The sequence below is a fragment of the Anopheles arabiensis genome, chromosome 3, assembly GCF_016920715.1.
Source record: "Anopheles arabiensis isolate DONGOLA chromosome 3, AaraD3, whole genome shotgun sequence".
Taxonomy (NCBI): Eukaryota; Metazoa; Arthropoda; class Insecta; order Diptera; family Culicidae; genus Anopheles; species Anopheles arabiensis.
Window position 1 is genome coordinate 85107296 of NC_053518.1, and position 25946 is coordinate 85133241.

The window sequence follows — 25946 nt, forward strand, 5'->3', positions numbered from 1 at the left end:
ATCGATCCACACACTTTGAACTTGGCAAGATGCAGTGACTGCAGGAATTTTCCCTCCTGGGAAAGTATCCTACTAAAGCTCTCCAAGAAAAGCAATTGTTTCTCGCCCATGGATACGATGGATACGATTTCATTGGTGTGTTTTACAATGAATCATTTGGGTTTGGTGGCTATTTTCCATGTGCTAATCAATTTTACGCTGCGAGCATGTATTGAGCCAAGTTTGGCTGGACTTGGAGAAGACTTGGAACGATTCATTTTTGTGTATTCGTCAAACTTACAACCATACAACTTTGTGGCGCAACTAGACTGAATGGCAGTTATGTGAAAGCATGCAGTGAAAAGTGGAAATTTATTCAGTTCCCTTCGTTAACTTTTTAGCTAGAAAGTCTGGTAAATCAGCTTCCTTTCCTAACTGTGAACAGCGCTACACGAGCCGCAAGGCTAACGGAAAGTAATTCAGTAATGAAGGGCTAATGTTCGGTCAAACGTTTGTCGTTGAATTATCTTTGAAGAAGTTGTTATACCCTATAAATCAAGCAACATTTTCTGCTTGAACATATTATTATCCTTTTTCTCATCCTCTATGCAACAGGCTACAGAAAGGCGTCACCAAACAAACAAACATCCTGCTGCAGTGCTTCAGTCAAATACTGGAAACTCTTTTTTCTATCCCCAACCAACCGTTCTACTTCCTATCGGAGTTGAACATACTGCAACTCAGAGAACGACTATAAAAGCAATAAAAAAAACTCGGTACATAAACTATCCAACCAGAAAGGACGAAAAAAATAAAAAAAGGCAAAAAACAACTGATACCCAAGACTTTCATGGTGACAATATGGTCGTGTGCGGCGACAAGCAAGACTAAAAAACCCTTAGGCAAGTAGACGCTTTGCACAGTTTGTGTTCTTTAGTCCGATCAAAGGAAAGAAACGGTGAGACGCGAGGCAGGCAGTGAGAATAGAGTGTTGTTGATCTTGTTTTCGTGTCAAAGCGTACGTGTAACACATGTGAAACGGGGTCGAACGGCAAATATAAGCATAGCGTGACTTTTTACATCAAACATTGACCGAGAAGGTTAACGAAGCAGAACATAGTGAAAATTGAATTAACGATTAAGGCAATAATTAACAACAACTATTATTGTGTTATTGTAACGCGTGTGACTATTTTTGTTATATTCCTATTGTACCCTTACATATATCGAGAGGGCTTATGAGGTCCGTCGATCATTTAATAAATATACAAATATACAAATATACAAACAACGACAGAATTAAGGTGATAAACGTGTCGTCGCATGTGATGGGGATAAGGAGAAGTGTGATAACTAGTAACGGCGTTCGTCAACATGACAGGTAAGTACTGTTGCTCATTGTAAGCTAAAGGGTATAAATTACAACATTTTAGGAAATAATTATGATTAAAAAATTTATCAACGTTTTAGCACTGTTGCTCGTTGTAAGCTAAAGGGTATAAATTACAACGTTTTAGGAAATAATTATCCTTGATTTGACTTAGTGACAATCTGGAGGTTATCGATGGACCCTTGATAAAGATATATGATACATTTTATTGATGATTGTCCAGATTATGTATTGATCTCAATGTGTGTAGTTAGTGTGACAAAGTATCGTTTATAATTAGCTTACATTTTACATTTACAACTTTAATTTTTTTTTAGTTCTATACAAAATATTTTGGTTCATAAGATACAGTTTATAACAATGTTTTTGACCATCTCAATCGTCATCTAGCTGTCAATTTTACCTTGGATCGTATCAATCATTTTTAATCAAATCGTTCTTACTGAACACATGAGAAAGACACCCTGAAGAAATGTCTACGTAACAAAACTGCTATTAAAAGCTTTCTGTTATCATTGAACCATAGAAGTGGTTATTTTTCTCCTTTTTTTCAATACTTGCATGTTTCCTTCCCTAACAGAAGTAAAAGTGCAGCTATTTATATGGGTATGCTTGCGCACAGACACTACTGTACTCCGTGCATCAATTTGCAACTATAATTGATGCCTAGGAGCAAAGCTCTAGTTTGTATTTTAACGTTTATCTTAACTCTCTGGGGCTCTATTTTCTCAAATTACATTTATCTATATGTCCTGGGAAATTCGTAGCGGGTTTTGATGGTTCATGAAAAACGTTAACGGTTTACAGATTGTGGAATGAGATAAAACTGCTTTTATTTCAACCCTAAGTCATCTACAATTTTGTTTGGATAGCGACACAAACACTAATTGAACGACAAAAAACTAACATTCGATTGTACCAGAAAAACGGACCACATTACTAGAGCTGGTCTTCTGCAAAGGCTGAGTACCCACCCAAACCAACCAATGCAACTAAAAACCTCTTGTATGTGCATGTAAGAGAGTTTGCGTTTTCGATTTACAGCCAACGAACTGCTAATCGGATGATCAAGAACGGGTATAAAACGGGTATACCAATACAAATTCCAGCATCCCAATTTAGGCCCTGTGGCCACAGACTCATCAAACGATCGTTGGACACTACCGCGGATACACACACACATACACTTATCAAGCGTCTAGCGCCAACGGAGTGGTTGGTAACAAAATCAATTAAAACGAAGCCGCGTACTGTGCCGATGGCTGCGAGGTCGAAATTGTGTGGCGCTTTTCGTGTGTCCACTGGAACGTGCCATAAAGCAATCATACCTACAGGGAATTGCAATTGCCACAATGTTCGCCGTATTTCAATTCGCCGTGCGGGGAGAAAACAGATAACTCGATAACGAAATAGTTGCGGACCGTTTTGCTGATTGCATTTATTACAGTAATCGCCAGATATCGTATATTTACTTATGCAGTGTTAATATTTAGTTAGACCGACCCGCTAGAAACCAGACTGCAAGCTGGCATTCCACACCGGCTACGAGCAGACGAAGATGTAACGCTACACCGGCCACGAGCGGACAACGGCGACATGCGCAAGTAATGCGACACGCAGACCGATCGTGAGAACGGACCAATGCAGCCAGCAACCAGCGGCTTCGTTAGAACATTAGCTCGTTAGGTTTAGTCAGTCGAAGTCGAAGTCTAGCATCAGCAAGATGTAGTTCATAGTTTAGCTTTAGTCAGGAGTAATCCTGTTAGTGTAAAATAAAAATCTTTTTTATGGCCAACCGGCCTAGATAAAGATTAACTGGCGCCCGAATAGGGACCTCTAGTGAAGTGAAAATCAAGTGACGAGTAGTGATCGCGAAAGAGCCTAATCACACCGTGCTTAGAACATCTCCCGATCGCAGATTGCAGCCGTGTGTATGAGCACCTAAGTAGCCGGTAGCAGCCAATAACTCGTTGCCGGAGGAAAGGGACAACGCCGACACACCGAGAAGGAAAAATTCACCGGAGGCCCGAGCAACAGAAACCAACCCCGTCAGAGGAGGCGAAGCAACCAGCCCCGTAAGAAGGGTGAAGCATGAATTTATTAATGAAGTTAACAGAATTGAAATAAGAGACACACATCTTAACCACCAAGAAAAAGAGAAATTACATTTATTTCTTAACAAGTTTCAAGATTTATTCCAGCCACCCGACGAAAAGTTGCCCTTTACAACAAAGGTAGAAGCAACCATAGCCACGAATGATACGGAACCAATTTACTGTAAGTCATACCCATACCCTTTGTCCCTCAAACAGGAAGTGGAAACACAGATAAAAAAATTATTAAATAATGGTATAATTCGACCATCTAGGTCACCATATAATTCACCTGTGTGGATAGTTCCCAAAAAGGTTGACGCATCTAACGAAAAAAAATATCGACTTGTGATCGATTACAGAAAAATAAACCTGAAAACTAAAAGCGATAGATATCCCATTCCCGATACTTCAACAGTACTTGCCAATCTAGGAAATAATAAATATTTTACAACACTCGATCTAGCATCGGGATTTCACCAGATTCGTTTAGCAGAAAAAGATATTGAAAAAACCGCCTTTTCCATCAATAATGGAAAATACGAATTTTTAAGATTACCTTTCGGTCTGAAAAATGCACCTTCGACGATGTTCTTAGAGAACATATTGGAAAAATTTGTCACAGCCAGACAAATCAGAGTTTTTAAGAACAGAAGTTGAATTCTTAGGATTCATTGTTTCAGAATATGGCTTGAAACCAAATGAGAAAAAGATAGAAAGTATCTTAAAATACCCCGAACCTCAAACTATTCGAGAACTTAGATCATTTTTAGGACTGTCTGGATATTACAGAAGATTTGTTAAAAATTATGCAGCTTTAGCAAAACCTTTAACAAAACTTTTAAGAGGGGAGGATGGCCAAGGCCACTGCAAAATTACAAAAAATCAATCTAAAATTGTTCCGATAAAATTAGATGATGATGCCAAACGCGCTTTCAAAACTCTTAAGGAAGTTTTATCATCCGATGATGTTTTAGCATACCCCGATTTTGATCATGATTTTATTTTAACTACCGACGCTTCTGACAAAGCAATCGGAGCTGTTCTTTCCCAGAACGTTAATGGTGTTGTAAAACCAATAACATTCATATCTAGAACACTATCAAAAACAGAAGAGAATTATGCTACAAACGAAAAAGAAATGCTTGCTATAGTTTGGGCTTTACATTCTCTACGTAATTACATTTACGGTGCAAAAATAATAATATTAACAGATCACCAACCTTTAACATATGCAATGTCACCAAAAAATAACAATGCAAAATTAAAGCGATGGAAAGCATTCATAGAGGAACATAACTATGAGCTAAGTTACAAACCTGGAAAAACCAACGTGGTAGCTGATGCTCTTTCACGCATACAAATTAACTCACTAACTCCTACACAACACTCTGCCGAAGAAGATGATCTTTCTTTTATCCCTTCTACCGAAGCTCCAATTAATGTTTTCCGAAACCAATTAATTTTTCAAAAAGGTACTATTAGTTCCTACGAGTTTGTAAACCCCTTTCCTAAGTTTAAAAGACACTCTTTCATAGAACCACAATTTTCAACCGACTTCATAAAAGACAAACTTAAGAGATTCATGATACCTGGTATAATAAATGGCATATTCACTGATGAGCCAACCATGGGGATCATTCAAGAAACCTTTAAAAATCTATTCAATATATCAACCATGAAAGCAAGATTTTCACAAACTCAAGTTCAAGACATTTGTGATCAAGAACAACAGATAGAAGAAATTCGTAAAATACATAACTTTGCTCATAGAAACGCTAAGGAAAATTCATTACAAGCTATAAAAAAATTTTATTTCCCTTCCATGAGAAACAAGATAGAACAATATGTTAAAAACTGCGAAACTTGCAAAGTAGAAAAATACGAAAGAAGACCCCCTGAATACATACCAGTTAAAACACCAATCCCAAAATATCCAGGAGAAATTGTTCATGTTGATATATTTGCGTATAATGCAAATTTTTTATTCATCTCGTCAATGGACAAATTTTCGAAATATTTGAAATTAAAACCAATTAAATCAAAATCCATAGCAGACGTTAAGGAAGTACTGCTACAATTATTATACGATTGGAATTTGCCTAGACAAATTATATTTGATAACGAATGTACATTTGTATCGAACGTCATAGAGCAGTCCATACTAAATTTAGGTGTATCAATTTTTAAGACACCAGTGAATAGATCAGAGTCAAATGGACAAGTGAAACGTTGTCACTCCACGATCAGAGAAATCGCAAGATGTACAAAAGGTTTGAATCCAGACATGAGCTTAATTACCTTAATACAACAAGCCGTGTATAAGTATAATAATACTATTCATTCTTTTACAAAAGAGACTCCCAGAAAAGTATATGTTGGAGAGCAATCAGAAGAACTTACATTTAGAGATAGATCAAAATTAAAAGAAAAAATTGAAAGTAAAATTATAAAAATATTTGAAGAAAAAAATGAAAAGATTAAAGATGATAAGTACCAAGATTACGAACCGAATCAATTTGCGTATGAAAAAAATAAAACTATGAATAAGCGTGACAGTCGTTATAAGACAGTGGTAGTTAAGGAAAATCATCCAACGTATATAATAGATTCGAACAATCGAAAAATCCACAAAATAAATTTAAGAAAAAATTAATGATATAATTATGATTTAATTAATTTTCTATTACAGAATCGCGTTTTTCACACTATATGGTGTTCTACAAGCTAGCATAAACATTTTCGACTTAACAAACAACCCATTGGCTATTGTTCCGTTAGGACAAGCAAAAATTAGGATCGGATACTTGAGGACGATTCATCCAATTGATCTTACCGAGCTAGAAGAGATAATTTCTCGAGTTTTTGAAAATAGCACAAACAGTACAGGAAAATCCCCATTGCAAAGTTTAATTAATTTGAAGCTCGAAAAACTTAACGCCACAATTTCTAAGATTAGGCCACGTAGACTTCGAACGAAAAGATGGAACAGTATAGGTACCGCCTGGAAGTGGATAGCTGGCAGTCCCAACGCAGAAGATCTAACGATAATCAACACCACCCTGAATTCGCTCATCCTACAAAACAACGAGCAGCTATTAATCAATAATGGTCTCAGCAGAAGATTCCAAGAAACAACCAATATTGCTAATCATGTTATCGACCTTCAGAATAGGATCCAAAGGGAACATCAAACTGAGATACAACAGATCATTAAGATAGCAAACCTAGACGCATTACAAGCCCATATAAAAACACTCCAAGAAGCCATACTAGCCGCTAAGCATGGGATACCGAATAGCGAGCTACTATCAATAGAAGACTTAAACACCGTTGCAGAATTTCTGGCACAAAATGGCATTTACTATACATCAGTTGAAGAAATGTTAACACAAGCCACAGCACAAGTTACCATGAATTCAACACACGTGATATTTATGCTAAAGTTTCCACGTCTATCCTATGAAACTTATGAGTACAACTATATCGACTCTATCATACAAAATGATAAGAGAATCTTAATCAAGCATAACTACATAATCCGGAATCTAACCCATATGTTCGAATTACCGCAGCCCTGTATCGATCAGAGCAGCCACCAGCTTTGCGAAAGTAAAGATCTGGAAGAGCCTTCACGCTGCATACGACAACTCGTACAAGGGGAGCATACAGAATGTATGTACGAAAAGGTGTATTCAACGGGATTAGTTAAACACATTAACAATGCGAATATTCTATTGAATGATGCCACTGCCGAAATTTCATCCAACTGCAGCAATATAAACCACATTCTTAATGGATCATATCTCATACAATTTCACAACTGCAATATCTTTATTAACGGAGAACTCTTTCCCAGCACAGAAGTTTCGATAACCGGTAAACCATATATATCAACTCTTGGCCTCATCGCTAAAGAAGACGGCATCAGAGACGAACCTTCAATTGAACATCTTCGAAACATAACATTGCAGCACAGAGAGAAACTACATACCATCAGCCTGGTTAATAATTCCCTCACATGGAAACTTCATATCTTTGGGTCAATTGGGCTAACGACAATTGTTCTGATAACAATAGCAATTTTATATTTCATTACCAGTATAAGAAGAACGAAAATAAGCCTCAACATTCCAACGAACAACACCAACCGACAGGATGTCCACCACATAGAAACCTTCGTGAAAAAACCCACAACATTCCATGCTCTCGGCAGACTTTGAGGGCAAAGTCATCTAAGAAGGGAGGAGTTAGACCGACCCGCTAGAAACCAGACTGCAAGCTGGCATTCCACACCGGCTACGAGCAGACGAAGATGTAACGCTACACCGGCCACGAGCGGACAACGGCGACATGCGCAAGTAATGCGACACGCAGACCGATCGTGAGAACGGACCAATGCAGCCAGCAACCAGCGGCTTCGTTAGAACATTAGCTCGTTAGGTTTAGTCAGTCGAAGTCGAAGTCTAGCATCAGCAAGATGTAGTTCATAGTTTAGCTTTAGTCAGGAGTAATCCTGTTAGTGTAAAATAAAAATCTTTTTTATGGCCAACCGGCCTAGATAAAGATTAACTATTTTTTTTTGTAAAAAAATAAAATTAAATTTGTTTATCAAATGATACATTAACCTTCACCAATATCGTTGACAGCATGGTACTTGTCCGAACAGAGTGTAATGAACAAAGATTGATTGATTGATTGAATGAACCAGCTTTAATTTACTTTTATTATTTCCTTACGTAAGACGTTAACGTAAGATTTAAGAAATATTTAATCAAAACTACAAAAAAAGTTGTAAAAAGTAAAAAAATGTTTCTCAAATTCATCATACCCATCCTTCAAACACATCATTACGTCCCAATAGTGCCAACCATTTTCCTATACAGTCGAAATGATTAAAACAAATCAAGCATAAAATGGTAACCAGCTGTACCAAACTGAATGCAAAACTTTGGCTTGTTTGAAGGATTGGGGGGAAAATATTCACACCATAAACATGGCCATACCCACTCGAACTTGAACCGGCCGGTCATGATACCCGCTTCCTTCCTTTTTTCTCACAGTGCCTTTCAGTTGTTTTCCCCCTGGTCCGTTTTCTCATTATGAGACCCGTGTCGGTGCTCTTTAGGGTCCTGCAGCTCGTTATTCATTAACGATTTCATCTGTTGTTAAATAATCAAATAACATTTTAAAACAAAACACCGTCTACGCTATACGTTTCACTGTTGCGAGACACGTGATGAAGTGGAAAGGTAGAGTGCAAGGAAGAAGGGAATAGTTGGGGACAATTATGACTGACGTGAAGGCCGAGGCCCTCATTTGTTATTGCAGTGTCGAGGGAATCGGGGGAAGATAACATGCCGAATACAACCCACCGAACCAATCACCCACAAACTACGTGACCAACCACTGCAAAAAGCGCACCTATATAGTGCAATTGTGATTGCAATAGTTTCCACCCAGCTTACCGACCACTTCCTCTCTATTGCTTCAGTGCACCCGAGGAAGCGGTGGAGCGTTAAAACTGCGTACACCGTACCGAATATGACTATAAACATCACCAGCAGCACACTAGCAACCCGCGTATACATGAGAGGCATGCGGACAGTCGATGCGAACAGCAAAAAGAACTCTCTGTTGCACATTTAATTAAAATTCACCGGAGCTCGGGCTCCACTCCGAATCTGAACCAAGAGAAGCAAACAAAAAAAATACTGCTGAAAAAACTAGAGAGAGGAAGTTGCAGTGAATCGATCATTCCGTTTCCCGGGACTGCTCGGCGCACACACTAGCTTAATTTAACTACTAGCCAACCACAGTCAAACTAATAAACATGGAAAGATATAAAACAAAGGATAAAACTCAAAGAGATTGGGTGATAGTTTTTGACCACATGTACGATGAGACTGACGATGAGGGTGATGTGAAGAGAGCATACAAAGAGGAAACAACGCTGAGAGTGATCGACATAGAAAAAAAATAAACAAAATTATGAACAAACAAAGTTAGTCCATAGTCATTAGTTTTTTTTACTTTGTTGATCTAGTTTATTAGTGGGATTTTAATTGAAGCAGTGAATATTTATTTGATTATGATTTGTTGTGAGTATTTTAGAAAATTTTGTTTTGTTCACTTCACTTTTTAATGATTCTTAATGAAGTGGTTTTTCGTTGATCAAATTTGTTGTTGAATTGTATATTTAGTCACTTCAGGTTTGGATGGATATGCATATTTATCTTAAAATTAAAAAGTATCTGTGTGCTTAGCTCGAAAAATATATTTTGTTTAAAAGCCTGTTTTCAAAAGGAATTCCTTGAACTATAGGATTACAATACACCCAAGTTACAACACACCCAAGTCAAGTTTGTACAATTTAATAATCACTCAGGACTAAACGCATTCTATTGCATATGCCTTGTTTTGTTGTTTGTGTGTAAAATATATCTTATGTTCGTGAAAATTCAACTTATTCATAACAATTAACGTATACGTTGGTAGGAGATTAAGAATGTTTTGTATCTCTCTTTCCTATCTACTTATATGAGCGGTAACAATAGCACAAGCGCATCCGTTCAGTCCCAAAAACCCATGCACACGAACAATTTGTGTGCGTTACAAGTAGTTTTGTGTGTTGTACGGTTCTGGGAATAAAGTCCCATGTGAGTGTGTGCGCGGGGAGTAGGAGCAGTTGTAATTAAAATCGATGTGAACGGTATGGTTCCGGAAAATCCACCTTATGAACAAATGACTGAACCTATCTACCTGTTTCCGTTCGATATATCATGCAAAAAGCGTGAACTCATGCTCATCAAGCAACTAAACACTGCACGATGCAGTAGTACGGTGCATGGCTGACACACGGATTGCAGTTCATAATCTTCCGGTAATTAGTCGCACCGTGACAACAATGTTCGGCTTACCGACACGGACGCACTCCCGGAAGCGTAGACTCGGTTGAACGTACCACCGTAGCCCTTGCCTAAGCCTAAGCCTCGATCGGAACTGGAACGAGTGCGTTGGTTGCACGAAAAATCAATAGATAATTAAATAAATTAATTTATTTTCTATCAACGGGGCATGCTCCGAAATCGCGTTGTCTATCTAGAGTGACCTGTATGGCTCCCTAAGGTATACGCGTACGTTCCCTTGAAACGGAAGTTTGCTGATTCGAGAGGCACTTGAAAATGTTGACATAGAAACGTGATGTACGTAAAAAGGTCCATGAGATTGTGTGTAGCTTTTGGCGATGAATAATGAGACACTAGTTGAATGCAGTTGGTACAAATAATAATGGTTATGTTACAGTTAACGAGCTGAATAAGATACGGTGAACTTTTGCACGATGTGTCGGTAATCCAACAATCCAGTTCCTACAAGTTAGGTTGTGTATCAAATCTCGTTCATACCGCACCAGAGTATAATAACTACAGAGCTACGTGGTAAAATATGTTTACTCCTATCGCAAAGATCTAAATTTTTATATCACAACTTACATTTCCTATTGACAATGATAAAAACATCCAACTATCTTCGGTATGCATGTTACTATCTGTAGGTCATTCGCTGTGGCAATCAACCAGAAAAGACTTATCTCCTCTCGTGCGGTTAGCGAGCTATTTTTCTCGCGCAATACAATCTAAAATTGATCGAAATTGTGTTTCCGTTGCAAAATCTCATTTCAATACCATTCCTGCAAATACCCTTTCAACACTTCCCCTCGAAATCACATCGACCATGCTTAATAAGCACTTATCAATTGCGTATGTGAGTTGTGGAAATGTATGTGTTCGTGAGCACAAAAACCATTCCATTCTAAGTTCAAGCGTATTAAATTTTAGTTTGAAATCAATTACCCTATCCCACGGGAATTTGACTTCGTGGAATGCATGGTGCAAAGTATGGATTTTGGGAGGATAATTATTATAAGCCATAAGCGTTCTGCTTGGGGTTTTAAGGAAAAGGCAGCATGAGGATAGAATCCTGGATAGCCTCAGGGAGGAATTATATTATAGCTATTAGATAGTTGTACGAGATAACGCAGAAAACTATCTTCTCGTTTCTAGACATCGTTCCCTTTCTCTGAGCGCAAACGTGTTTGAGATGGACTTAATTGAGATGTTCTTCTGTCTATGCCTTTCTCGTCCCTTACCCAGAATTGCTCAGTGCTTGGGATAGATTGATTGAAATGGCGTTACTAAAATATGGAAGAGATTAGTCCATGTAGAGTGCCGTAGTAAATTTGCAGCTCACATGCATCGCAAGCAGAGGACCAGACTCCAAACTAATAGGATCTGGTGTCATGCTCGTTGACCTGTAATCGATCTAAATACGAGATAGTAATTTCATCAAGGAAATTATTGAACTTAGTAGAATTTGTTGATATTGTGATATAAGGATATTGTGAAAAATAATGCCCGAGCCAAAATACCAGTTATTTGCATAGCTTTAGGCTCTACTATGAACGGCGACGGAGTTAGACAAATGAGGCCAAAGTATTTGAAGCCTTTGCAAAATAATAAATAACTTCGTAAAGTCTTCACAAAGATAAATTCAGCAACACGATTCAAAATCCCGCCCGATATAGCTCCGCTCAACAAATGGCATGTTATAATCAATGAGATTAATTTCACACTAAAAAGCTCCTGCTCCATAATGCTCCAGATTGGCCGAAACCGAGCATGCACCGTAAAGGATGCACCGAAAGAGTGAACCAAATTCGCTTACTAAGCCACTGGACGATTAACCTATCAATGTTAACGGTTGATCGGAATCGCCATCGGAGACTCTTTTAGCTTGGAATGTCACACGGTCTCACGAGCGTGACTGCAGAAAACTGACCGTGCGATTCCATAGGCGAGCATGAAAGTGCTGAGAGTTTGGGGCCTTAGCTTTTCGGTCATCAGTTTTGCTGCAGCTTCATTGATTGCGTGACTTGGGCAACTTTGTGGCACACAGGACCCTATCATGATTGAAATTGTCCTAATCGCCCTTACACGTACCGCTGAACGAGACTCCCTGCTTGTACCAACCATGCCTTGATGCATCCATGCACGTTCTTCAGCTCCACTCTAACCGTTCTCTTTTTTCTTCAAATTATTTCATGTCCCTGTAGCGCTCGTGCGACAAGTTATCACGGAGGACTGTGGACAGGAGGAGCTGGTACAGTGCACAAGACCGCTGCAGGTCCTATCGGCCACATCGGAGCTGTCCTTCGTTACCAAGAAGGAGGAGCTGGATAAACTTTGCCCGTGAGTATTACCCGCTTGTACCATTCAACCAACCAACCAACCAACCAACCAACCAAACCATCGTCCTTCTGTTCTGTGTGGTGTACCCGACATCATCACCGTGCCCGGCATCATCTTCCGCAATATATTCATTGAATCTAGCAGCTCGTTTTGGCTTACCCATTCCGAGGTCGGTGTCGTCGGTAAATTTTAGCCGCTGAGCGTAATCACGTCCCCTTTCTCACGTACAGCCGAGATTTTTCGCTACCATTTGGTATTGATTTCATGCCTGAACGTTCGGTGAGAGGTTGGTAAAGGTGGACGCTCACATGACCCCTTGTAACATCATCGGCTGATGGACAATCGATGCACCGAAGTTTTCGGTTTCTCTCTTATTAACCTCGGACACCCTGATCCTTGATCGGGAAGGAATTTAATGCTAAAGAGAGGGATTAGTATCTACTGATGCAATGTAATCACTTTTACGCTCTGTTGCTAAACGAAATGGGATAGATAAGTTGACTTTAGCGAGCGGATTAGGGTGTGATTTTATTGATATGGAGCTTAAATGGAGCAGATACTGTATCCAAGGTAAACTCCTGGCTATTCATTTGCAACGAAAACGAACTCTTTGAAGGTGGTCGGAACATGATGCAACAGTACACACTTAATTTGTGTGTCGAAGGTGTGAGTAAAACTTCCTTGTTCAGCGCCTAAAGGCAATCGATGTGGTTTAGAGCATGTCTCATCAGTATCACCAAATTATTATCATGATTGTTAGTATTGCACTTTGCATTTCAAAAGCAATGCAGTAGTTTTAGAAGATTTTTTTTATTTGCTAGTTATTAACAAGATAAATGAAAACATGAAGCGAGCCATATATTCCGCTAATAGGAGCTCGTAGCTCACCGTATAGTCCAGCGCTGTCCCATTCACATAACAAAACCACACAACGATCCGGTCGGATGTAGTTGAAGTTCTGAGGAAACCACATGTGCTATACAAGTTGGTGTCTGTTGCCATCCAGCCACTTCACTTCATTTTGCATTCGCCACTCTATTTCCACCGGAAACAGCTGTGTGAAAGTTTGCCGGAAAAGTCCGTCCTACCGGTCGTCGGGAAACCCCAAACCAACCGCCACCGGAACAACAAAACGGTTGGGCCGATGTACGAAACCAACAACCCAATCCGCCGTTAGGGGTTGACCGGAAGGGGCAAACAACACCGGATCGGGTCGCAGAAAGTTAACTCTACGAGGTAAAGGGGTCGAACGGGAAAGCGTCAAACTATTTTCGGGGTTGTCGTCGAGTTCATTCCTATTCTCACGTGCTCTTTACTATCCCACACTTCGGCACAGTGTCGTGAGATTATTCCAGACTCGAACTAGGCGAATAATTAGAAGTGAGAAACTTTTCTAATTTAACGTTTTAACACATTTCCGTTAGACAACGTGAGGTTCGCTCAAGGAGGCGGCAGTTCCCAACGTTAGCTGACTGCATATTCGACTGCTCTCTCGGAGCTAAGGTTTAGATTGCAAAAGGTTGACAAGTGTGCATCGTCGGGCTACCTCTGGGTATCAACCTCAAGCGACCGGATTGTATGTCACCATCGTCTCTTACTGGAAATTCTCTCAAACTATTCAAAACAATGACAGAGACGACAGCCGTCAAATCACACCAGCTCTTGCTATTGGTACAAGTATTAGTTCCATTGGCTGAGAAATGAGCTATTCGATAAGAAAAGTTTGAGGTAACACTGGCGAGTTTGACTTCAAATTTACCCTTTCATTGTGAATGCCAAAAGCTGTCAAAAGAAATCCAATTTCGTCGATGCGTCTGGCATTGGTCCGGTTGATGCTGGCGGCTATAAAGACTACGAATAGTGCCTGCGATTCACTATTAATGTTTTCTGCGGATAGACCATGTATCTTGACTGTTCCAGCGTGTCTAATTCCGCACAGCAATAGCAAATCTGCTGGCCATATTGCGATTTGTGTCGCTTTTTAATTACAGCTCCCCGGCAGAAGTTCAATTGCCAATCAACTATTGAGTTTGAGATATTGGCACGCTTTTCCATACGCAACAAACATGGAAAAGGACATTTTTGAATGCGCTATGATATTGTAGTGACTAATATCAAATAGCAAACGCTCCACTATTGGTTTCCGTGTTAGTATTTCCAACGAGTGAAACCTATTTTATGATTAGAAATAACTCTCCCACTCAATACATTCACATCAAACGTACGTGTTCGTTGCCACAGTTGACTGGTTTTCTCCTGCTGAGCTCTTGATGAGTAATATTTATAAGAGGCTTCATTTTGCATCGACACCCTTCGATCTTTTATTTAACTTTATCATACGGATTCAATATCGAATGCACCAGTGAATAGAGAATGCAATAGAAGCTCAGTATGACTTTCAAACCAATACGATTCGAATGCACCAATAGCATTCTCCAACAGCAAACATAGTCCTTTAGGATACGCACAATATCGAACCGTATGTTCACCCAGTAATGAACAAGTTTCAAGAATATTGTTCATTCCGAAGCATCCAATTTCAACAGAAATGATATCCTCACAACGCACATAAGAATTCAATAAGAAAATACATATCCGCTGGGCTCTGCTCTGCCCACTTAGGCCAAGATATTGCAAATAATTCAAACCTAGCTTCAGCAGCAGCACGCCGAGTAGAATTCATTCTGGGTAGTCCATAGAAAAGAAAATTCAATACTATCGCTTTAACTCTTACCCTCTTACCAGCCATCTTTTCGAGGTTTGGCAATTTCCTTTCGAATGACTTGCAATGAAAACTCTGTGGGGGGGGGGTTGAAGATAGAAAAGCTAAACATTTCTTTGCTCAATTTGACATCTCGGTACAGCCTTTACAAACGGTGGACGATTTCCAAGAAGGAACATTCCTCAAAGGATGACGACGTTCGCGGTGCATCGCAGTCGCTGTTACAACGAAACTATTGCTATTTGAACTGTACAAATAAAACATGTGCTTCAAACATAAATAAACATTACAGAACCATTTGTACACGACCGTTTACTCCGAGGGACGGCCCCAGAGCTATGAACGATTGTGAAAATCAACTCGAGACCACAGTTTCGTCAGAAGATGGGTTCGAAGACCCCGACACAAGATTGCATCTGTCCGTTTTGCAATAGGTAAGCCCGTACATCCATTTGAACAGTGGGATACACTTTTCCGCACGCACGGCTCGACTTAGTCATCTGCCAAAAAGTTCACATATCAAATCAGATGAAATATAAATGAACTAGCAAACCACCTTCCATTGAATGGTACGTTCAAAGGGAAGGAAGAGTTTGAGCCGTGTTGACCCGTGGAAACACCCTCTCGGACAAAATGTGTCCCAGTTTCTGTGTTTACGTGTGCACTGAAGCAACGAATGTAAATACAGACCACATAGACTCGAAGGCCTGCCGTGACGGTCAAAGTCCCCAATGGAAATGTGGCGTAAAGTTCGCTTCAAATCCACCCCAAACAGAGTGGCAACCAAACAGATGTACTTAGTAAATACCAAAAAGCTGAACTGGGTGTGTGCTGTGTCACCGGACCTTCAATCGTTACCTTCGTGCAGAGCTTAACCTTCAGGCCTTCGTGGCGATTATGCAGAGCAGAGGGAGAGCAAATCGACTTAAGCAAATACACTGACCATTCCTTATGCTTTTCACTTCCACGGTGCACCGTTGCGTCTGGGAAAGGATACAGTTGTTATCGTAACAAAGTGACCGGAAATGGAGAAAACGGTAGTGAGATAAAGCTGGATGCAAGAGCCCCATTCATTGGGGATAGTAACGAGGAAGTGTATATATTGTAAAGTTCTAGCAAAGAACATCCTACTCTCCCAAAGCTTCAAACCGTCCCTTGCCCAGTGATGTCATCGTTCGACCAATGTCAGCAAGGCAAATGTGACAGAACCTATGTCCAGTGTGTGGGGTATCGTTGGAGACGTCCGTTTATCGGATTCATTCATGTCACACGTCGTGTCTAAAAAGAGGATGGGCCATTGGCAAAGGTAGAAGTATGGTATGGTCAGTATAAAGGATTGCAAAGAAAAACGAAGGATTAATCTTTCACAACGCTTTTGTGGGAAGTTTTTGGGCAAGACAGAGAACATGGTCCATGTAATGGCTGGATCTTCGAACCGGTTGGAAAGGTTCAACTTGAGGTGGAAACTCCGATAGCTTTTACTCCGAAAGAAGCAAGTAACGTGGGGTGTGAAATTGAACACGGTTCTACAAACAAACACACTCAATTACACACCCGAATAGTTGCCACTCTATTGGCACGGTGGATGGAGAGGACTTTGAATTTAGATGAGCGGAGAAGCTTAGTTGCTTAGTGAAAGAGATTGAAGATAGAAAAGATGTTGGTGCTGTCGGTTATGTTGGTCCGAGATGTATTCAATAGAATTCTATCGATATTTTATGCCGGTTATTTCTCTATCGGGTGGATGGCATTGCAATAGAATTGATTTGTACGAATGTTCCATGCTTCGAAAGCAAGAGTATTATGGAAATGGTTGTTGATGTTCCGCATGGTTCCAGCAATTGAATTCCAGCTTACGTTTATTCATAACTCTAATAAACGATATTCTTCGTAAATGTTGGCTTCGAACAAGTTCACATTGGAAATAAAAGCTCAACAATGTTGTGCTTTTCATTCGTCGGAGCCAAACGATCGTTCTTTTTTCTCTTTTTAAAACATTTGTGCTGGTAGGAAATTTCTGAAATACACGCATCTAATTATAACATTCTTTCGATGTTAAAATTAATCCCTTGCAATGAATGCAGAATGTTTTTTAGTTTTTTTTAAAGAATAATTAGTAACAGCTAGTTGTGAAATCCAATTTTATTTATTAAAATAAGATTTATCATCATACAACAAGAAATTGTATGATTTCTGATTTTCCTTTTGTATCTTCCTTTAAAGCCTTTGTTCTGCATAAAACAACTGGTAAATTAAATTATACACGTGAAGCCCTCACTTCTACCAAGTTCAAATTAACTAAAAAGAAGGCAAAAGCTCTCAGCCACCCAAAAGCACATGTGAAACGTAATTAAAATTTATGACAAAAGCTGCTCGTTTTTATTTCGACTTCAACGCAAAGTGAGCCCGAGGTGGAAGCCATCCCTTGCCCCTTGCTCCTCTTTTTGAGAGCCACATAATCAGCAAGCCAGTGTTCTCGCGACAAACAAGCAGCACGAAACAGATTCTGTTGTTCGCTGAAATTATCTCTCACGAACTCTCCGTAAATGCAACATGCCGTCAGTTATTTGGTCAGTGTGTCTTTTCAGCAAACGCATCGAGACGAGCATCTGACTGACGAAAGCATCGCAGCGGACGGTTTAGAGCGCATCACGCAGCTCGCTTTTGTTGCGGACAGAGCTGGGCTGGAAGGTCGTACGTGCCGCATACGTGCAGCTTTGAAATCGTATTCTCTACGGAGGCGTTTATCTTCCGAACGGTGTTGACGACATAATTTTGACTCACCGGCACACCAGACGAAGTGAAAGAGTAAGAAAAAGCCCATTCAAAAGTATGACGGTGGCCGCAGCTTGGTTGACATTCCCTCTGTGGCCACACACATGTGCGTCGTGTGGAATGAATAATGATAGCCGGGAGAAGGCCGCCTGCCGCTCGTTGCTGTGTTTTTGTGTGTTTTCTTTCCCGGCTAAAAGGACTCTAGCACACGTACACACTGACAAGGTAGAAGTTTAATGGAAAGTTGATACGGAAATGCAAGCAAAAAAACACACAAAACTCCACCAAAACAACCGGCAGCACGTGTCGGGAGTTTCTAAGCCTAACTTTCATGCACAGATACAACGCGTTTGTCGTTCGGGGGCGAAAGAAGGGCAGCCTCGACAACTCTAACCTCATACTGGCTGGCGGGAAAACACATTCGGCTGTGGTTGTGTATCAAAATAAATTAAAGCCCGTGGGCAGCGGCAGACAGGGAGGGGTGTGATTTAATTTATGAAATTTTCCTAATGAAATTAACTCAATTTAAAGGGAGTAATTTAGCGAATTTCCTTTCAGCCGTTTTCTCCCCCAAGGACTGTGTGGTAAACGTCCGAACAGGAACCGGAAATGGGTTGGCAATTAAAACGAGTAAGCTTGACTGTATCGCTGCATGTCCCGTTGCCCACAGTAATAAGCGGAAACGGGTACGACCAGTGTGGAGGCTGCGTATCACAAAGCTAACACGTTCCCTCAGTACACACCCTAAAAGAAGGGTGGCTTGCCTGCATTAAAATGCCAAATGTACGAAATGTGTGTACACACATCATACGGAAATGTCAGACAGAAGATATGTTGAGACAAATTACACCATCATTTGCAGTACTCGGCACACCCCAACCATAAACTCCCATTCGTCGTTTATTACCCTTTACAACCGTAACATTTCATTCACCTTTTGACCCTCCTCTCACTCTCCCCAAGTTCCCAAGTTTTCCAAAGAGATGCTAGGAGGTGATGTTTTAACGCGGAGGGAGTATGGGCCATTTCCCAATTCGACTACCAAACTCACCTAATGAATAATAACTGAATAAGCACGTCATTGCTGGCGGATAGCCAAACGGAGCGAATGTGAGGCTTGGTGGGTGTAGGCGAGAGTGATGAGGCTCATTTTTATGGCTCGTTATCAGATCATGAGCTGTAAAATTGTGTTACAACCCAAGTGGGAGGGCGGGAGAACGGATGTGCGATGTAATTAGCGTGCGTGTTAATCAATAATTGTTTACGCAAAACACTCGATCTCGCTTTCTCGCTCACTGTTTGGTCATAAGCGTTGGTGAAAGTGTAATTATGCAACTGAAAATGATAGGCTTGCTGTGGGTGGGTGGTTTTTAAGCTCATGCCGACAGCTCCTTTCACTAAATGAATGATTGTTCCTCTCTTCTGGAATTTTTTTTTCAAGCTGGGATTAACCATTTTGTACATGTTCTCTGTGATCAGTATGAATGATGTGTTCTTTCGGAAAGTTTTAAATTCTTTCGGAAAGTATTAAAAAAATGTAGAAAAAGTATTAAAAATCAGGAACACTGCTCAAGCTGTTTTGGTTTAAAAGTAGTAACATTTCAAATAGATAAATAAAGCTCAATGTTATAATATACTATCATCGGTCCTGGAAAATCTGAGTTGCTTTTTATCAAAACAGTATACATAACTTTGTACATTAAGTATGTAGTGCTAAGACACTCTTCATGAACCTCTTTGTGATTTAGTAGCTTTATAAAAAGTGTATTAAATAGTAAATATTAAAGCAACAAAAACAAAGCATTCACAAAGAATTAGGAAAATTTGTTTTGCGCTTGTCAACCGTTTTTAGTTTAACAATAAATCATGTTCATGAATGATAAACACACTTGTATTATAATTATTATTTATTACAAACAATAAATCAATAAAATTTACATCAAAATAATTTAGAACAATAAGATTGACTCAAAATATCTTAATTGAAAATGCTTTTAAATTTTAAACCCAAAAAGCGACATCCCATCCTAATAAACCTTTATACTTAACCTTTGACTTATGTGTACTAAGCCTTATGAGACGCTTTAATCTTTGCATCACTACCATTTTATGTGGCCACCGTTCTTACGCTCTCACTGTTTTCGTCTATCGACATCATTTCCTGAAGTCTCTCCTAACCAGCTCCAAGTGTAGAAATGTGTTTTTGCTTTTATCTCCAAGCCTACTATTTTTCCACCACCACACAGTCTGGCGCCACTTCTCGTTTGATGGCGACACCATGGCTAGCCAACGTTCATTATACAGTAAATCAATTCATTCCAGCGTCGACTCGCTGTCTGCTCTACAGCATCCACCGTTTCAGCTAGTCTTCGCAGTGCCTAACGCATCGTACAACTGGCACCAACTGCCAACCATGGCGACGACGCCGTTGACCGAGTTGTTCCAGTTTGTTTGCCACGACAAGGACGCTGAAACGAGGACACGCACGCAGCATTTTTCCGTGCTTTTAACCTCTCTTTACACATTGAGAGAGAGACAGGAGGAGATATAATAGCAAAAAGTGTTTAGATGCCAGTTTTGACCTACTCTCTCCGGGGTGGCTGATGTTGCCAAAAATTCTGTGCTTCATTAGGGCAAGACAAAGGAAAAAGGCTTTGAGGTTTAGTAAAGTGTTTACTGAAGAGACACATACAAGTTTGTTGTTTTATATTTTCGTGAGTGTTGGTGTTGAAGAAAGATAAAAATGTTTTATTATAATAATGAAGCAATATTGTGACCTCTTCCTGTTTGATCAACTAATGATGTTTGATAACAAACCACGAACAAATATTTTCGTAAAATCTTCCCACGAGTTCCCAATCCTCATATATCATCTTAATCATACCAATAAGCAATGAGCACATCGATGCATTACCCACTCTCAACTATTTTCCTTCCTCTTCATTCACAGCGATCTGCACAAAGGACTGCACTGCATACGAAGCTACACCCGGCGCTGCATGAATATTCATCAACGAGACCACTTCAACAAACTCTACCACGGCACTAATGAAGTGATACACGAGCTCTGCGAGGAAGGCCCATATCAGGAAGGCACGTACGTATTGTAATAATTATATCAATGTGTTTCATCTCTGTTCCGTTGACATTTCTTTTGTTCCTCTGTCCATTGCCATCCATTTTGTGTTGAGCTGTATTGTTGTGTTGTAAAGGGAGAAGCTGTCCTGCGGTTAGCCTGTATCATCACGTGTATACGAAGGTGCCAATGTTGTCAAGGTGTCGTTTCGTTGTGCGCAATACGTTTCATGGTGCCATTTGCTTGATAATTAATTTGTTTTAAAATGATCGTCACAGTTGAACGTAGTTAAAGGTAAAAGGTTTACAATTGCAGTTATATAACAATAATTGCACCCTTTTAGTTGTGCCTATTAGTTGTCTTTTCAAAACCTGCTTGTTTATAAGAATATTTGTTACAAAAACCCTGCAATGATATTGGCTATTTGGTTGATAGCAGTTTCGTTTGAGCCAATGTAAGGGAAAACATCCACAAAATCCCCATCCTCCAATTACTGGCAATCAGTGCCCATCGAGAAGGTTAGGTGCTCATTAACAGCCTCTTATCATCGTCTAACTCTCCAGAACCTGTGTTGATAATCACGCTGATTATCATCCGGATACAACTTTCGCATCGTTTGCCGTTTTTGTTGTTCGAATCGCTTTCATACTGGAAGGGAAATGCCAAGGGCAAAACTTTCCCATTCTCCTGTCCTGGTTTCTCAGTTTTCATCGTCGTGAAAATCAAATTAGCCTTCAGGATTACACCTCAACAGTGGGCGCTCAATCCATGAAGAAAGAATTTTCCCACCACAAACACCTTTTTGTTCAACGATTGTGTTGTTGGTAAGCTGTTGTTTGTGTGTGTTAATTAGCTGTAATTGAGCTGTTTTCATATTCAAGTGGCTTAAACGCCACTACCTGACCACCGTAATCATCACCATCGTTCTCGAACTGATCGTGTACAGAGCAGTTGGTCCAGCGAGATGAAAACTGCCTTTTCAATCGCTTGTTTTCGAGAATCCTTCTTAAAACCACACGGAGCTGTTCTCTACCTTAACATCATCCCTTTTAGCACTCTCACTGCTCTGTGGGCAGTATCTGTGCAAGGTGCATTGAATGCAGCTCTCAGTAAAACGGTTGGCTTTGGCTTAACGAGAAAAGTTTTACTTCCCATCAACAAATTGTGCCGGCGAGAAAGTGTGCCTGCAGCGTGTAGGCGGCTGAGTGGTAGGTTTGGGTGATGGAAACGATCATCACTATCATCGCCCAAAACTCACCGTTTAGCTAACCGTTTAGTAACACTCACTGCAGGAAGGATAGCACCGAGTGGCGATAGTAAAGTTAGTTACACTTTCGGGAACAGAGTTATCTATACTTTTAATAGATAGGAAAATAGATTTAAATAATTTGCAAATAATAAGAATTTGGAGGATTGCTCTTTGTTTATGGATAAAATTATTGATAATGTGGACTAAAAGATAATAATAAAAAAGATCTTGGAAAAGTTCATAATTTTCCTGTTATTAGTGATATATCTTAAAGACATCAAGCGTGTTTGGTGAAATACATATTTGTTTTTAATTATTTATCTCATCCATTCCTCTTCATATATGTAATAATAAAAAAACGGAACAAAATAATACTTGTTTTTAAGAATTTAATTCTCGATATCAAAATACATGGAGGCGCATGGTGTTTCATAATAAAAATCTAATATCAAGCATAGTTTATCACATTCCGCATTCAATTCTACGTGATCGAAAATTCATACAAAATTTTAAAAAAAAAATTATTAATAAGATAAACACTTCTCAAAGGAATTCCTATACTAGTGCTATCCTGGTGTTGTTACGCAAAATAAGCTTGCATTCTTATTCTATCACAGATTTCTGAAGTAGTTGTAACTTCAAACGGATGCAATGCCCTTCCGATAAGTCGTCGTGCTGAGCTTTCTTGCTGTACCATCTCACATATTCGTAACAATTCCTCTTCTCACTGACTCGAAGCTTCAAAACGTCGAAGGGACGTCTTCCTTGCCTTCGAATCGGCCAGTCCAGTGATACTGGATGTCACTGGGACCATGCTGGGGCTAGGGCACAATGGTTAGCTAAAAGCACAATAATCATGCGTTTGAAAGCATGCCCGGTTGCTTTGACGTTGATCAGCGGGAGAGAGTGTACCTTCAAAAGGGAAAGGTTCTGTGAACGTGCCGAGTAGCAAGTGGCAAAAGTGGTGTACATGCAAGCGATGCACCAGTCGGTTCTGGGAAGCTCCAGAGAGATGGACAACAAAAGCGCCTGTCGCTGTGCGAAGGAAATCTTATCAATTTTCCCCTGACTGATGATATCCTCCATTTGGAGCAGTGTCACGTACCCAGTATCACACGTCCGCTCATGCATCAAAACGACGATGACTTCAAAATGAATGCGGCCGTATGTGTGTGTATAGGAGGATGAAATAGAAAAAAAGATGCATCTCTAACGATGACCGATGTTGTCCCAAGTTGGAAGATATGGCAGCAGCACAGAATAAATGCGGAAGGATGTTTAGGATATAGAAACTACAACAGGGAAAGCCTTTTCCTATTCCACTTTCTTTCCTCTACTATTCACTGGGCTAAATAGCATACACACAGACACTCTCTCTCTCTCTCTCTCTCTGACGTCGTGGCTACTCGGAATGCAATCCGATTTACGTCGGCACCTTTTAACTGGATTTATATGCATCGAACCAATAATATGATACCAATCTTTCAAACTGTCAGCTTTTGCACCACACATCGACGAGGTGGATCGAATCTATGTCGAACGTAGTCCGTGATGTCCAGGGCAGTGCCGAGTACGTGCGTCACATATTCTATTTCCGTTTCACCGTTGCAACCAGCCCACGATGGCTACGAGGGCACAATGAGTAGTTGGCCGCAATGTGATGGAATTCCACTGTATTCGTCAGCCAAGATTTGGACGTTTTTCGCGTATCGGAGGACGTTCGTGCAATGATGGATTTGACGTGGGCCACGAGTATCATGCATCCCAACGAACGTTTGGATGTTTTGTTCGCCATTATGCGGTGAGGAGATCTGCTTTGAAAGGATTTCAAGCCCGTTGCGAGATTCGGTAACGTCTACCAGAGTCACGATAAAGACCCACAAATGTTCCGTAATGTGTTGATCTCTTCTGTACGTTGTGCAATCATAGATTGAAAGCATATTTGAACGATCTGATCAAGCCTTGGTGAAATCGTGTCACATTCTTTTATGAGCATCACAAAATGGCATCTCAAAATGTTTATCAAATGCAAAAATCTTGCAATCTCAAATATTGAAATGTTGCAAAAAGTATTGCTTAGTCAATTTGAGTCGGTAAACTTTTTCTCAGCACTGCTTCATTCCGGAACACGCAATACAAAATACACAAAAGAATCATAAAATCAAAGTATCTCTTGCAAATCACGCTGCAGGTGATGATTATCGTAGAATGAATTTTAAAACCATCATGCTTCGTTTGCGAACTAGCAGTTGATGTGAAAAGAAATGAAGTTATTTTCGATCTTTGCGTTTGAAAAATATCGCGTTCACGCCCGTAACGGCACAAAGTTTTGTTACAAGAAATTTGGCAGTATTTTACTTTTCCCCAAACGCCATGTAAAGCTCAACTTTGTGGCTTAACACTGATCGGACTTTTTGTATTGCCAACAAGGGGAGGTAAAGTTGTTCATTTCCATCTAATTTGCTCCGTGATTGGGCACGTCAGTGATGAGGAAAAACTTTTGCCCACCTTCACGCACAAACTCAAAGGCCGCTCGAATGGATAAGCGTAAAGGTGGTTCAAGGGAATCGACAATTAGCAGTCAAGTTGAACGAGCGAAAGTTGAAAAAACAAGCGAAACAGTGTACACAGTGTGTAGCTAATTTCTGAATATAAAAATCTACCTCAGGAATCACCAACGAGTCACCGACGACTCGACGGCTAATGATCCGATGTGAAGAGAGCAATCACAGCAACAACCAGAAAAGGAAGAAAAAACAACTCAAATCAGTAATGAGAATGGTGAAAATGAAATTGTAACAGGAAAAACGACCTCTCATCGACAATATCAGCAGAAAAGTGTACATAATGCTGTTGTTCTTATTACGCATTGCGGTAGTCAGTTAGAATTTAAGGATATCCGCTCAGTCCGGAGTCATGTGGGACAAAATTGCACAAGAATTGTGGGGTGAATGCACATCCGGTTTTGGATTGCCCTTTCTCGGAAAACGAAAAGTAAGGCGATTAATTCCATTTAATTATATGCCAGCTTGTTTCGCATGATATTTGTTTAGAAGAACTTTCGCAAAGAGAAAAGACCGGTAAAAGATGTTCCTCTTGCGGGTAATTCATTATGCGTCTGAGGGAAGGCGAAAACCAGTTCCTTGTTCGCCGCTAATTAGTAGCGATTGCTGTGCTGTGCTTAGTTTGAAGTTAAACACCTGATTCTCTATACACTGGCTGATTATCGTGCATTTGAGAGCAGAATACGATGATTCAGACATTGCACGACATGAGATTCACTTCAGCCACTGTTTGTTGGGTTCGTTGTGTTGTGCTACTTAACGGATAATGGTTTGGTTTCGCTACAGCTTCCACAAAAGGTTGTGGTTTTGGAATAGAATGATATTTAATCTTGAGTACATTGTTTACGTT

At 40.0% G+C, this 25946-nt stretch overlaps 1 protein-coding gene across 2 annotated transcripts in view; it reads left to right on the forward strand.

Annotated features, from left to right (window-relative positions):
• Positions 1 to 25946, forward strand: part of LOC120902755 — a 43393-nt gene that overhangs the window by 6987 nt on the left and 10460 nt on the right. Inside the window, exons 2-4 of one of the 2 annotated variants that reach the window (XM_040311750.1) lie at positions 595 to 1360; positions 12575 to 12710; positions 21158 to 21300. In XM_040311750.1, the coding sequence (XP_040167684.1) occupies positions 1354 to 1360; positions 12575 to 12710; positions 21158 to 21300 (286 nt within the window). In that variant the 5' untranslated portion in view covers positions 595 to 1353. The remainder of the gene's footprint in view (positions 1 to 594; positions 1361 to 12574; positions 12711 to 21157; positions 21301 to 25946) is intronic. The other variant, XM_040311751.1, reaches the window with a different exon arrangement.